Source organism: Mobula birostris, chromosome 18 (genome assembly GCF_030028105.1).
Source record: "Mobula birostris isolate sMobBir1 chromosome 18, sMobBir1.hap1, whole genome shotgun sequence".
In the NCBI taxonomy this organism is placed as follows: Eukaryota; Metazoa; Chordata; class Chondrichthyes; order Myliobatiformes; family Myliobatidae; genus Mobula; species Mobula birostris.
Genome location: NC_092387.1, coordinates 60,039,896 through 60,056,018, shown reverse-complemented (window position 1 = coordinate 60,056,018; position 16,123 = coordinate 60,039,896). Strand labels below are relative to the sequence as shown.

General features: G+C 39.2%; 1 protein-coding gene across 6 annotated transcripts in view; it reads left to right on the top strand.

The window, feature by feature from the left end:
* The first annotated feature begins 1,340 nt into the window (after positions 1–1,340).
* scaper (S-phase cyclin A-associated protein in the ER) overlaps positions 1,341–16,123 on the top strand; it is a 351,667-nt gene continuing 336,884 nt past the window's right edge. For 5 of the 6 annotated variants that reach the window (XM_072282778.1, XM_072282779.1, XM_072282777.1 and 2 more), the window contains exon 1: positions 1,341–1,723. In XM_072282778.1, the coding sequence (XP_072138879.1) occupies positions 1,466–1,723 (258 nt within the window). In that variant the 5' untranslated portion in view covers positions 1,341–1,465. Of the gene's footprint in view, positions 1,724–12,754; positions 12,802–16,123 lie in introns of those variants that run through there. The other variant, XM_072282780.1, reaches the window with a different exon arrangement.

The following is a 16,123-nucleotide window of genomic DNA, read 5'->3' as shown; positions in this document are numbered from 1 at the left end:
GTATGTGGTGTCATATGTACCCTGATAATAAAATTTACTTTGAACTTTTTGTCCATTCTGTTGGGTGTGGCACTCACCAGAATGGACAAACAACCAACTTGCAAAAGACAATAAACTGTGCAAATACAAAAGAGAAAATAAACAAAGAAGTAATAAATATAGAGAACATGAGATGAAGAGTCCTTGAAAGTGAGCCCATAGGTTGTGGGAACAGTTCGATAATGAGGCACGTGAAGTTGAGATCCCCATTGGTTCAACAGCTTGATAGTTGAGGTGGAATAACTGTTCCTGAACCTGGTAGTGTAAGCCGTGAGGTCCTGTACTCTCTTCTAGCTTGAAAAGAGAGTATGTCTTCGTTGGTGGAGGTCCCTGATGATGGATGCTGCTTTCCCGCGACAGCGCTTCGTGTAGATGTGCAGAAAAGTAGTGATCTTGTTGAATGGCAAAACAGGCACGAGAGGTCGAAAACAACAGGAATTCTGCAGATGCTGGAAATTCAAGCAACACACATCAAAGTTGCTGGTGAACGCAGCAGGCCAAGCAGCATCTGTAGGAAGAGGTGCAGTCGACGTTTCAGGCCGAGACCCTTCGTCAGGACTAACTGAAGGAAGAGTGAGTAAGGGATTTGAAAGTTGGAGGGGGAGAGGGAGATCCAAAATGATAGGAGAAGACAGGAGGGGGAGGGATAGAGCCAAGAACTGGACAGGTGATAGGCAAAAGAGGATACGAGAGGATCATGGGACAGGAGGTCCGGGAAGAAAGACGGGGGGGGGGGACCCAGAGGATGGGCAAGAGGTATATTCAGAGGGACAGAGGGAGAAAAAGGAGAGTGAGAGAAAGAATGTGTGCATAAAAATAAGTAACAGATGGGGTACAAGGGGGAGGTGGGGCCTTAGCAGAAGTTAGAGAAGTAGATGTTCATGCCATCAGGTTGGAGGCTACCCAGACAGAATATAAGGTGTTGTTCCTCCAACGAGAAGTCGAAATTCCAGTTTCTGTCTCTTAGCTTCCTGAGATCCTGGTTTTTTACATCACTCCTTCACACACTACTACCCCAAGTCGCTTTCTTTTCCCGCCTCCAGTTTGAGTGGGACAGCCGCTTGGACTGCCGGGTAGGCGGACCACCATCCGACCAATCGGAGCGCAGCCTGCTTTCGCCGGTCCGAGTGCGTTGCTTGACAGCAGACGATGCTGCCCGTGCACCCAAACATTACGCAAACGTAAGGCCCGCCCACACACGGAGGTCCAATTGGGTGTGATAGGCGGGGAACCGGCTGTGCTGCGTTTTGATTCGGTGAAGTAGATATCAATCTGAAGCTGGTTTTCAGCGTAGAGTTTGAATGCACAGCTGTCAATGGCCGAACGCTGTTTGTTATTGTAACCGAGGGGATTGATAATCCAAAAAAAACAGTTTGCTTCCATTAAGAAAATATATGTAAACTTTAAAAAATATTACTGACAGGAGATGTCTAAGGAGTCGAGGAGCGAAGGACGTAGGAGGCGCGAGCATTTGGCGCCCGGGCTGAAAGCGGCTTTTCTGGGCGGCGGCGACGGGCGTGAGAGGAGCGGACAGTATAAGTCGGGAGCTGGCGCCGAGCCCCGGGATAGGCCGGGGCCTAAAATGGGGCCTGGAGGAGATGAACGCGAGAGATCTGGCAGCGGCAGTTCGGGATCCTCGTACGGGGGGAAAAGCAAGAGCTTGGCGGGCTGTGGCAGTTCTAAGGTGCGGCGTGTGGGTCACCTATTGTGTTTCTCTGAATAACGTTGCTACCGACTTCGGTTAGAAATCTATGCAACTGCTCGTTGTTTTTTTTTGGCTTTCAATGTCCCTCGCTCCTCTATCTGGCTGATTCTAACATCAATAAATACAACGGTCCAACAAATTCGGTTTCTTCTACAATGGTGCAACCATAATGGACTTCACAAATCGTGATGATCAATCTCTGTCAATTAGTCCACAGCAGACCAAATATTAAGCGAGGAAAATCGTCAATGAGAGTTTGAATATTTATTGGTCCAAACTCACCTGTGTCTCTTTTCGGGCCTTTGTCATGTAATCATTTTTTTCCTCTTTTGAGCCTCTTGGAAAACAGATTAACGATAAGCATTGCATCCCACTACTGCATGGATTTTATTAATCACAAATTATTCTGCATCCTTTGTTTCAGATATCTCTGCTTCCTTCCCCATTGAAGTTGCAAACGCGACTCTGTTCTATCCCGGTTCTGTTTCTCCTCTTTCACTTCACCGGCCCATTCTTTTGCAATATATTTGTGTTGCAGCCTTTTGCTGTGCTTTGTCGGAGTTTATAAGCAAGCCCATCTGCTTTATCTTTACCAATCTTCAAAACCACATTAAAGCTATATCTCTGATATAGCTGCGTTTATTTCGTGGCATTTGAACCTACTCCATTCCCAGTGGAATGTTTTTCATTGCTTTGTGTTCCCATTGAATATATTTTTTTAAAATCTGGAAATAAGTGATAGCTTTCACTTTTAATTTACAGCTTTCTTTTATACATACTGGTTTTACAAAACTAGCAAAAAGTTAATATCTGGTTTAAAATCCTAACACATCCTTTTATTTGGATCTAATTTTGCCATCATAGTAGACCTTAATTGTGATTTGTGTCCTGCACTAAGGATGAAGTGAAGTGGTACACCACCATCCTGTAGGAGCTTGGGATCATGCTTTCTCCAATCATGCAAGGATAGATTTCTTCATCGTCCCAGTAGTTGTTATTCTACATTAGCTTCTGGTTAATTTGAACCTCTATTTTTCCCCCCAAAAGTTCAATGTTTTTAAACTTTCCATGCACAAATTCTATAATCCCTTCCAGTCTTTTAAGCCTTCAAGATATTGCAATCGTCTACTTTTAATTGCAGCTTCATTCCTGAAACTATTCTCCATTGGTGGCCTTATTTGGCTGCCAAAGCTGACTCTACAGCAGGGGTTCCTAAAATCTGTTTTATGCTATGCACCCCAACCATTAACTGTGGAGTCCACGGACCCCAGGTTGGGAAACCCTGCTCTGCAGAATGCCTTCCCTAAACTTCTGCAACTTTAGAATGTTCTTTACATTTGGGTATTAGACCCTATACTCCTCACATGGCTTGATGTCAAATATTTTTCCTGTAGTGATCAGAATCAGATTTAATGTTGCTGGCACACGTTGTTAAATTTTGTTGTCCTGGTGGCAGAAGTACAATGCAATACATGATAGAGAGAAAAGAACTGAATTACTATATGTGTGTATGTATGTATGGTATGTGTGTGTGTATGTTAAAATAAGTAATGCAAAAGCAGAAATTCATGGGTTCAATGTCCATTTAGAAATCGGATGGCAAAGGGGAAGAAACTTTCTGAACCGCTGAATCAGGCTTCTGTACCACTTTCCTAATGGTAACAATGAGAAGAGAGCATGTCCTGGGTGGTGGGTTCATTAATGATGGACACTGCCTTTCTGAGGCACCACATACTGAAGATGGGAGGCACCACTTCCTGAAGATGTCTTGAATACTACAGAGGCTAGAATGCACCTAGCTGACTAATTTCAGAACTTTACTATGCAGTAGCGGTTCCCCCCGACACCCCCCACCCCAATACCAGATGGTGATGCAGCCAGTTAGAATGCTGTCTACAGTACATCTGTAAAAGTTTTCAAGTGTTTTAGGTGACAAACCAAATCTCCTCACACTCCTAATGAAATATAGCCACTGACTTGCCTTTGTTATAGCTATATTGATATGCTGGGTCCAAGTTGACTCTTAGAGATATTGATACCAGGAACTTCAAATTGCTCACTAATTCATGTGAAGCATCTTAAAAAGTTTTACTTATTAATTTAAAAAAAGGTGATTGTTATTACTAAGATGATGAATGATAACCTCACCAGTAATGCCTATATTCACAAATTAATGAATTAATAACTACTAACTGGAAACATTCTACAAACGTAGAATAGAGAGCTTTGTGTTTTGTCATTTGATGTAGATTTTCTGCTATTTCTGCACAGAAACTGATGGAAGGTGGATTACAATGCAAACCAAATCCTAATACCTGAATATCTGTTGCTCTGAGAAGTAACACCAAGTACATTCAGAAATGGCAATGTCATATTCTGTCTATCTCTGGGCGTTTTTGTGAGTTGTTTAGAATATTGGAGCAATATAGATGTTCTAGTAAACTTCTGCCTTTTTATAAAAAAGTAAAAACAAATCACATGTACCATACTACTACACCTACAGGTAGGCAAACTCAGTCTGAGGAAGAAAGTGTAAAACATGACTCATATTTGATTTCTCTCATCCAAGGCAATTGTATCGCTTTGACCTGTTACTGTCTGATTTTAAAATGGGAAAAGTTTGGAACTTTCATTACTACATGCACACTGAAAAATTCCACCTTATCTCCTCACCTGCCCATTACCTCCCTCTGATGCTCTGCCTCCTTCCTTTTCTTCCATGGCCTTCTGTCCTCTCCTATCAGATTCCCCTTTCTCCAGTCCTTTATCTCTGCCACCAATCGATTTCCTAATTCTTTACTTTACCCCTCCTGCTCTCCCGGTTTCACCTATCACTTTCTACCTTGTATTTCTCCAGCATTTTGTGTATATTAATGAAAGATTCTTGCCTTGTGGTCTTTCAATAGCAAGTTTAAATCTAAATGTCGAAGCAGCAATGCTTAATTGTTCAACAACAAAATACTGCAGATAATGGAAATGGAAATAAAATAGAAGACAATGGAAATACTCAGCAGCATTTACGGAGAAGTAGTGTTAATATTTCAGGTTGATGATCTTTCATCCAGTTCGAATGACAAGTTATTAAACAGACTATTCACTCTGTCCTCTCTCCACACATACCAACAGATTTACTGAACATTTTTGATTTTTTGTGCTTAGAATACATAGCAGATAGTGAAAAAATATTTTTAAGAGTAAAGCTCAGGTTTTCACAAGGTTGTTGCTGTTTCTCAATTTGTACTCTTGCTTCTGAACTTGTAGATCCTTGTGTTCAAATGCACCATGAGAAACTTGAGCAAACAAAATTTAGAGTAACATACCTGTGCAGTACTGAGGGAATGTGAATACCGAGTGAAACAAATCTCAAGGTTATATAATTTATACATTCCTTAATCATCAGTATACTTTGTAACACAGATGTGGTCTGGTGAGGTGTTAAACAACAATGCTCTCTGCTGTCTATGGAGCAGAGATTTCTGCTCTTCTTTAAACTGACGTTATGGGAGTTTTCTTTGGTATACAGATCATTATTCATCCCCAAGCAGCATCACCATAAAATCTATGCACCATTATCACAATGCTCTTTTTTAATAACTTTATGTTACATTTTAGCTGTCGTATCCTGCACTACAACAGTTACTACTTATCAAAAATGCCTTATAAATAGTAAGCCATTTTAGGTTGTCCTGATTTGTTGAAAGATGTAGTAGTGTCTTTTTCACTGTCAAGTCTAAATATATAATTATGTAAAACCACCTATTTTAGATAGACCTTGAAATCAATCAGTCAAGGAAGTGAGTTCTATGTATCTTGCAGTGCTGAAGTGTAGCTGTTATATAAACGACCAAATTTCTCTAAGAACGCAGTGCAGTGTTATCTTTCAAGAAGGTTGATCAAAATCTTGGGTGGAGGTTCTGTTTGCAAATGAGTAAATGTCTGGTGTGTTGGTAATTTCACTCCTCAACCCACTTCTAAAGCAGAACACCTGGTAATTAATGTGGTATGTAGATATTAGCTGCTCAGTTTTCTGTATTGCGGTCACGAACACTTTTCAAAAATATTCCATCTTTTTAACCATAGAGGTCCTTAATATCTGTTTTCCTCAGCAGTATCAAGTAATTATACCTGTACATTAAGGGAGTCCGATCTCTGAGTTTGGATTTTTGTTGCTGTCTGTGGACTGTTGGATTCTGAACTTGCATTTTGCACCTCCACTGCGTACACTTGCTTTGAATTGCAATTGCATATACTTGGCAGTAAGACGGCAAGTTTGAGGAAATGGTAGAAATATTCAGCATGTATCTTACTGTTGCTATCATTGTCTGTAAAAATAAACAAAAGGCACTGTATGAGTTATTCTTGATCTGTGTCAACCTAAAATTGCTAAGCTTCTTTTCCTTTTGTTTGATATTAAATTGAGCATTCCTTTCAGGTGGATAATCAAAGAGAGCAGGGTAGTTTTCCTTGTGATCTGGCCAACATTTCTCCCAATCCTAACAACTAAACTGACAACTGAAACAGAGGAGGTTTGGTTGATACGTTACCTATCCCAAAAGAGTGTATATGTCAGAGGTACTAAATAGGCAATGGGCCATTGTAAAGCAGTGTCTGTCTATCTAGGTACCATATCCGATGCGGATGTTGGTGACCATGATCTTCCATATAGATCTATCCTTCGTTCTTTGGATGACTTCCATTTCCTCAATGTGTAGCCACCTGGCTATGCTTTTGATGTACATAAGCCGAGGTCTTCCTCTGGGTTCGCTCCCCTCGATCTTTCCAGAGAGCATGAGTTTTTCTAGCTCATCTTTCTGCATGATGTGTCCTAGGAATCTGAGTTGTCTTTCTCTTATTGTTGGTATGAGTGATCAAACTGGTTGGGCTCTTCTGAGGACTTCTTCATTTGATGTGTGTGTGGTTCATGATATTTTTAACATTCTCCTGTAGAACCATAATTTAGCTGCTTCTAGTCTCTTTTCCATTGCTGGGGAAATGGTCCAGCATTCACTTCCATAAGTCAGGTTAGAATAAATGTAGCACTGCAGTATTCTGTTTTTATTGTACATGCTCATCTTTCTGTCTGTCAATATGGTCATTTTTTGGAAAGCTTCTTTCGCCATTGCTATTCTGTATTTGTTATCTGTGTCGCACCTGCCATCACTTGTTATTAGGCTGCCAAGATATGTAAATTTGTTGACTTGTTTGATGTTTGTATTTCCAATCTTGATCACACATTGTGGGATGTTTGTCTTTCTGGAGATGACCATGCTTTCTGTCTTCTTGGTGTTGATTGAGAGGCCTCTGCAATTACTTTCTGCTGCCACTATAGTGAGTAGTTCTTGAAGTTTTGTTTCTGAGTCAGCTATTAGTACAATGTCATCAGCATATCTGATGTTATTTATATTATGGCCTCCAATTGTGAATCCTTTGATGTCTTTGATACCTCTCAAGATATTTTCGCTATACAGGTTGAATAAGTCTAGTGAAAAGACACAACCTTGCCTGACTCCTCTCATGATATTCACATACTCACTCACTTCTCTTTCTATTCTGATGGATGCTGTCTGGTCCCGGTATAAGTTTCTTAAGAAACGTATATCTTTCCCATCTATGTCAAGATCTTGAACTATATCTAGAAGATCTTGCTGTCTGACAGTGTCAAAGGCTTTTGTATAGTCGATGAAACACAGGTGGATGTCTTTTTGTACCTGGATGGCTGGTTCACTGATCATCCGTAGCATGAAAATTGCATTTCTGGTTCCAGTGTTTTCCACAAAGCTGCATTGTTCTTTACTGATTTCTGGTTTTATACAGCGTCTTGCTCTCATCATGATTACTCTGAGAATAATTTGCCACTTGGCTCATCAGGGTTATTGTACGATGGAACTCACATTCTGTTGCTCCCTCTTTCTTTGGAACTGTGATGAACACTGATTTACTTAAATCACCAGGTATCTCCCCATGATCATAGATTTCATTTGCTATTTCTGTTATTTTCTCTATTCCAAAATCTTCTCAGTATCATTTCAACAGTGATGTTGTCTGGACCAGTTGCTCTGTTATGTTTTGTTTCATTTACGGCTGCTCGAATTTCTGATTTTAGAATGCTAGATCCTTCAAGATTCTTCTTTGCGTTTGGTTTTTCTCCTCTTTGGTCTTCAAAAAGTTCTTTTATATATTCTGTCCATCTGTTTAAGATTTCCTCTTTGTTCATAATCAAGTTGCCGTCTTTTGCCTTGATGCATCCACTTGCTGAGCATGGTAACTTCCCCGTTAGTTCTTTAATCTTACTGTGCATCAACTTTGTCCCAGGGTTATGGGTTTGTAGTATTTCTATCTCTGAGCATTTCTCATTTAGCCATCTGTCTTTTGCTTCTCAGCATTTTCTTTTTATTGTCTTATCAAGTTGTTTGTATTCTTCACTGTCTCTTGGTTTGATGTTCTGTTTTTGTTGCATCAATTGTATTATATCTTCAGTTATCCATTTCTTCTTACTTTTCTGTTCTTTTCATGGGATAGTTTCTTTTGCAGCTACAACCATGGATTTCTTCAGTATGTCCCAGGAAGATTTGCCTCCTTCATCCTGCAGCAATTGAAACAGTTTTTCACCTTGATTGTGTATTCTGTTTTCAGATGAGGGTTGTTTTGTAGTTGTTGATAATCCAGTGGTTCTGATCTTTTTGTTTTTTTTTAATTTTCTCACCTTTATTTTCATTTTGCAAATGACTGATATGTGGTCACTTCCACAGTCTGGTCCAGGGTAGCCTTTAGATTGAGTTATCGAGTTTTTGACTCTGTTATTGATTGTTATGTAGTCGATTTGATTTTTGTTGCTCCCATCTGGGCTTCTCCATGTCCATTTCCTTCTTGGATGTTGTTTAAACCAAGTATTGGTGATTATCTGATTATTTGTTTTACACCATGATATAAGCTTTTCTCCTCTTTCATTTCTTTCTCCCAATCCTTGGTCTTCTCTTCCCTCACCAACTTTTGCATTGAAGTCGCCCATGTCCATGATGGCTTCTTGTGATTTGCATTCTTCTAGTGCTTTGTCTAGGGAGTGGTAGAGGCATCAATTTCTTCCTCTGAGCTTGCCATTGTGGGTGCATATACTTGGATGATAGAGATGTTGTTTTGTTGTCCTTTTAGTTTGATTAGCATCATTCTGTCTGAGATATGCCAGTATCCTAGCAGGCTTGGATGTTTCTTTGTCTAAGATGATTGCAACATCCTTTTCATGTTTATCTCCACCAGGGTATATCATCCTGTAGTCGTCTGATTGGAATACTCCAGTGCCTTTCTATCTTATTTCACTTAGGCCTAGGATGCTGACTTCTAGCCTCTTCATTTCTAATTTTACGTTTTCTAGCTTACCAGCTTGGTGCAGAGTTTGAACATTCCAAGTGGCAATTCGCAATCTCTTGTTCTTGCAGACAGTAGTGGTATGACGATCTGGGTTCACCTGTCTGTTTACATGATATCCTGTACCGAGCGCGATGTCCGCACTATTTGGAAGTGGGCTCCCATTTACGCTGTTGTCTTTTACATTTGTGTATGTATTAACCATGGTTGTACTAGGGATAAAATACAAGAAGTAGCTTTCCCTTGCTTGGGATAAAATACAAGAAGTAGCTTTCCGATGCAGTATCTTTACAAGACGGGTGACCCTCACCATTGTCCTATTAAAAGGATCTACTGCTCAGTGACGGAGAAGCAGGAACCATCGATTGTGTTACTCACAACTTGCCTTCTGCTTCATCCACCACCTGCAATCCGTGGCTTCACTGTTACCCAAGTAGGGAGGCTAACAGGTGCTACACCTTGCCTAAGGGTGACCTGGAGGTAGCTGTGGATAATGGTAACCTCACTACCCAAAGCAAATGCTCCACAGCCGGATATAGTTTATCTTCATACCCAGGAGGTAAAGCAGTGTAGTAAATGGAATTAAGAGTCATGCTGAAGGAACGGGGATATGTCTGAATCAGTACATTGTTTTCATTTATCTTGACTTTAGAACAAAGATGACGGGGAGTTTCTTTAGCAAGAGAGTGGTGAACCTGTGGAAGTCATTGCCACAGATGGCTGTGGTGGCCATGTCATTGGGTATATTTAAAGCAGAGTTTTATAGGTTCTTGATTAGTAAGAGTATCAAAGGTTACGGGATGAAGGCAGGAGAATGGAGTTAATGGAATTAACCAGCCACGATGGAATGGCATACTGGAATGGCTTATTTTGTGTTCTTTAAAACAATTGATAAACATAGTTTATCAGCATTTACAGTTAAATCAGGTTATTGAGAAATATTGTTAGATTGGAGTGAAATTTCAGATCCACAAATAATAAAAGGCTCTGAAAAAAATTAATCTGAGAAGTTTCCTGAATATTAATTGTACCTTTGATGTCCTTGGCTGTTTGTTTCATACTTTCAGTTGAAATATTGTCTGAAATAGTGATTAGTATAGGGACTGACCTGTTGCAGAGGTTCTATTTTATAAAAGCACTGAAGTGGAAAGCAGGGATATAATTGGAGAGAACATGACATGGGGTAATGTGGAAGATCTGTTTATTTCTGTTCCATTTTCTGTCTGTTTAAACCTATTTTCAATTCATGGGTGCATGCATTAATTTTGCTGGTAACCTTTTAGTGTGGAACTTCATCAAAGGCCTTCTGAAAATTTAAGTTCACCATATTGACAAGTTCTGCCTTATCTGTTCTACTGGTTACATGATCAAAGAAACTACAGCAGGCTTGTCAAATAAATAATCTTTTCTACATTGACTTTGTCTAATCTCTTTGGCATTCTTTATTACATCCTTTTATAATAGATTCTAGCAGTCTGCCATCTACTGACTCTAGGCTAATTGGTTTATAGTCCCATTTTTCTCTGTAAAATAGTGAAATTGCATTTGATGTCTTGCAAATTACAGGAGGTTTTGGCCAATCTGTAGAATTTTGTAAGGTGGCAATTAGTGCATTCGTGATTTCCATGGCTTCATCTTTTGGTATTCTAGGATTCAGATTATCTGACTCTGGGAAGTTTATCAGAATTTTGTCTTATTATTTTTTCAGGTTTTTTTTTAGCTATTGTTAATTTCTTTTAATTCCTCCGTATCATTAGACTTCTGATTTGCCAGCACTTCTGTGAGGTTATTTTTGTCCTCTTCTGCAAAGATAAAATGAAAGTATTTGTATAAATCCTCTATCATTTTAATAGTTTTTTTTGGGAATGATTCTTGGTTTTTAGTTCATAAGTGAAAGGCAAAGTAAAAATGGGCAGATGTTAGAAATCTGAAATTACAAAAAGAACAAAATGCTATAAATACACAGCAGGTCATGCAACACCTGTGCAAAGGATAGTAGAGTTCAAAATTCAAAAGTTCAATGTACATTTATTAAAGTGTACAACCCTAAGATTTGTCTTCCCACAAACAGCTACAAAACAGAGACACCATGGAACCCATTGAAAGAAAACATCGGTGCTATGACTCTAACAAACACCCACCGTGCAAAAAAAGAACAAATCTCACAAATGGCAAAAAACGAGCAAAAACATAGAACATAAAAATCAAACCACAGAGTCATTGAAACAGTTAAGGAATGTTTAGTTCAGTTCATTTCGATTTAGTGCTGAGTCGTTCGTCGTCTACAGGCAGCAGAGACAGTCCACCCCAATCAGAATCACATTAAATAGCAATAAAAAAGGAGTAACTGGAAACACAAATAACATGAACAGCAGACTCCAATCCACAAAGATGCATTGATTAAACCTTGCCCAAAACACAAGACTCCAGCACCATCTTCTGGCTGCATCAAGCAAGAGCTAGAGAGACCAGTCAACCTGCTTGCCTTCTGCTCTTGTTGTTGTTAACTTCAATCTTGTTCAATGCTTTGATCATGGGCTCCAGGCTTCTTGGCCTCCAGGCTACACATTCCATTCCAAAACTCAGTGAACTCCCTCAGAGACAGCAAAGCACCAGATTGCTCAGTCGGCCCTCAAACACACCACATAAAGGCAAATCACAGGTTCCAATAGTAGCAGAATCATATTTGAAAGTAGTAGTAGTAAAGGAAGTAAAAATGGTTGTTTTGTGAACTGTCTGAAGGATGTTGCCTTTGGTCTTGCTGTTTGCTGATGTCATCTTCTTCAGGTTAATATTTCAGGTTGCTAAAAGGTGAACTCAGAACGGTAAATCTCTTTCTCACCTCATTTAGGCTGCCTGACCTGACGAGTACCACTTGCATTTTTCATTTTTTAGTTCAAATTCATAAGCATGTTCTTGCAGACTACAAAAAAACCAAAAGGCCAGTTTTTTATAGTAATACTATATTATTGTTTCATTCTTGGACGATGACACCGGTGCCAAGCTGTATTGGCCCTAGTGCCCTTCCCTTGGACAACATCAGTGGCATGGAGAGGGGAGACTTGCAGCACAGGCAACTGCCAGTCTTCCATACAACCTTGCCCAGGCCTGCGCCCTGGAAACCTTCCAAGGCGCAAATCCATGGTCTCACGAGACCAACGGATGCCTATTATTATTATTATTATTCTTGGAAAGTGGCTAGCTCTGCTGGGTTATTCATGCTAATTAAATATGTTTATGTTAAAATTGTAATGCTTATTTAATTTATTAAATATGTTGAAATAAGGTATTTGTAACCTGTTTAAATATTGATCATAGTTTAGCCAAGATTATGACAAGGCAGCAGTGCAGGAATGGTTCTTTTCTGTAGTGTCAAATATACAGGCCTTGCAGTGACCAAAGCTGCAGAATGGTTATAATTCAAGAAGCACACAGGACTGAAGGTCACATTATCTGTGTTACTTTCCAAAAGAACTTCTGTTTGTATCATTAGAAGGAAGCAGACGTGGTTGGACAACTAAGCAGGATGAAAAGAGGTCTATTTTTGTTCAGTCAGATGATCATGTCATTAAGCACAGTATATTTTAGTAATGGTGCAGACAGAATGCGTCCTTAACTGTAGCTTGTGAAAGTACTGAAGTATATCGATGGAAGAGAATTCTGAAGAATCCACTTGTAGGCTCTACTTTTTCTCTGTATGTATGTTTTCGTCTGTGGAAAAATCAAATGCTTTCTAAATCATCAGCGGATATTATTGCTGCTTAGCTGCAGATTCCTCTCATTCTGCTGCTTAACAATCCACTTGTAGTTTTATTCTGGGAGGGGAGATTCAGTCATTTATACTTTTGGAAGATGCTAAGGTTATGCCTTTCCCTACCTGAATAAAAGACTAGTTTACCTTTCTGTTTCATAGAGGACAGCGGAGCAGACTTCCATGGTACATATTAATATCGTTTAAAGTTGTGATGAAAGAACTATTTTGGTCTTGACAGTGTGAATATCATCTGGAAGCTTGAAAGTGCTTCAGTCAACACATATTTACAGTTTCAGTATCTCAAAAACTTGCTGACAGGTTTCCTTTCTTGTTCTGGGAATTTGTGTATAAAATTTACTATCTTTGCCACCAATTTCCCTTCCTTCTCTCCTACAGTAATTGCAAGTTGATTTACATTCGTATTCTTATGTCTTTCTCAAATGGCTATACTTAAATGTGACCGTACAGAGTGTGATTGTTCTTGTCAATTAAACAAAGTAATTCTGGTGTTCAAGGTCTCTGGTAGCTGAGCACTTTGTTCATTTTCTTCCATTATTGCCTGTATTTCTAGTGTAATAGTTTGTATATTTAGTTTTTTTTTGGTTGGGAGGTTTTAAAATGGTTTTGCTTCGTATTGGCATTTCATTATGGGTAAACAGCTTGAGATTTATACCAGTTATGTTTGTGTTGATTAAATTTGTGGCACATAAAATTGCAGAAAATTTACAATAGAGAAAGTAGTCATCATCCAGCATTGTGCGAATGCTGGTTGAAAAAGACTGATCAAACCTACTAATATCTTCCAATATTTGCTCCATAGCCCTGTAGGACACAGTTAACATAGTATGTATATACTGTATCTTCCTTTTAATCTTGATAGAGTAGACTCTTGTCTTCACTATCGTTTATATTTCAATGAAAACAGTTCTAGCTTATCCAATATTTTCTTAATTCTATGACTTTCCAGTATTTTCAAGGACTCTATCTCATGTTCTCGATATTTACTGCTTATTTATTGTTATTATCTTTTTTTGTATTTGCACAGTTTGTTGTCTTTCACACATTGGTTATTTGTCTGTCCTATTGGGTGCAGTCTTTGATTCTATTGTGTTTCTTGAATAGTGTTGTACAACATTCTTGTGCAAATTCCTTACTCTTCTACCTTGACAAATAAAAATTAGATGAGTACCATTTTTTTACCATCTAATTGACCTGTCTTGCTACCTTTAAGGATCTGTGCAGACATTCAATATCCTTCCATTTATTCTCAATATCTTCTATATACTCATGCCTTATTGTATCTCTCCAAAGACTTTACCTTGCGATTCTTTCAACTGTGTTCTATTTGCCACCTTTTTACTTGTTAACTATATTTTCCTGTCTTTCATCCTCTGTGTTGAGCACATGGCCAATTTTTGATGCATTTGCAAACTAGTGTAGCTTGCCTCTGGTCAATCTTGTCACTCCTGTTGGGCAGAAAATTTAAAACAAAGCCCAAGAGCACAAACCACTAGGCTCAAGAGTAGCTTCTAATCCGTTATTATCAGACTCTTAAATGGACTATATGCTAAAGGATGAATTCTTGATCTTCCAGTGTAGCTTGTTATGAATCTTAGTTTTTATTTAGCTGCTTGTACTATACCTTCTCTGTAATTGCAATGCTATATTCAGCATTCTGCTTACTTTTTACATCTTCAGTGTAATTATATGTGGTATGATCTGTCTGGAGTAATGACTAATATGAGGGGACATAATTTTAAGGTGATTGGAGGAAAGTATATGGGGATGTCAGAGGTAAGTTTTTTTTTACTCTGAGGGTGAAGTGTTGATTAAATTTGATGATATTGTTGCTCAATTCAGAATAAAGTTGCAAGGTTTTATGCTTGAGTTAATGTAATCTGTTCGTAGTATGCTTCCAGTGAGGTAGTGGTGGGGTGGTAGTATATAACCTTGCAGGCCCTATATAGAGTCATCAGCATTCAGTTAGATCTGTGTGAAATGTAATTCAGATGTTTTCTTTGAAATCTTGTGCATGGTGGAGGGAATTAAAAAGACCTGTAGCTGCAGTGATGTATATGTTGCAGCAATTCTTAAGCCAGCTTCCCTTGTAATGGGATATTTTGGGGGGAAAAAAAAATTTAAAGTGATTTTTTTATTTTGGATTTTCTCAGGATGTAACAATTATCTGCAGAGTGGAGATCTGATAAACTTGTGAGTAATGTTGTTCCAGCTGGAGCTAAATGCAGAACGCTCAGTTTGAGTCCCTAAAGTCTGATCTCACAGTCAAACATTTTCCACACTTATTTGCCTCAAATAAGACTTTAAGACACAGAAAAACAGAATTAAGCCATTTGGCCCATCAAGTCTTCTCTACCATTCCATCATGGGCCTTTCAACCCCATTCTCCTGCTTTTTCCCTATAACCTTTGATGCCCTTACTAATCAAAACCTATCAAACTACACTTTTAAATGTACCCAGTAACTTGGCCTCCACAGCCATATGTGGCCGTGAATTCCACAGATTCACCACCCTCTGGATAAATAAATTCATCCTCATTTCTGTTCTAAGGAGACATCTTGTATTCTGAGGCTGCACCCACCTTCTGGTTCCAGACTCTTCTATCGCTTTGAGATGGTGCTGGTGAAGCCCATCTTACTGGCGGCAAACAAGGCAAAGAATACAATGAAATACTTTATTATTAACATTTTTCTTGTAAAATTTATGATAAATGGTCACTGCAGACAACGGAGAGGTGAGCAAAGGTGGGGCTGAGTCGAGGGTTGAAGTGTGCGGGTGCAAGGCAAGGTTGAGGCATATTTGAGGTAAATTTGGGGTGAAAGGAGCAGAGCAAAGGCAGATTTCAGACCTACCCACCTCTGGTCTGGGCCCAGAGCGTATTGATGTGATGGGGCCTGGATCTCATGCTAGGAACTTTAGATGTTTAGATGATTTAAATGCCAGGCTTGATGGATTGGTAGGGCAGGGTGTCAGGACAAGAGGTGAAGGTCGGGCTAGTTCTAATCACTATTCTCTGACTTTTACTCGGCTCTTTGCTGAACAGAGGATGAGGCTGTGCGCTGCTCCAGCTGCTCTGGGCTTCATGTCCCTCACTTTTGTTCTGAATGCTATTTGCTTACTTTTATTGTATGCATGATTTGTTTTGTTTCTCTATTCACGTTGGGTGTTTGGCAGTCTTTTTTTCAATGAGTTCTTTTGGATTTCTTTGTTTTGTGGCTGCGTGTAAGGAGGCGAATCTCAAGGT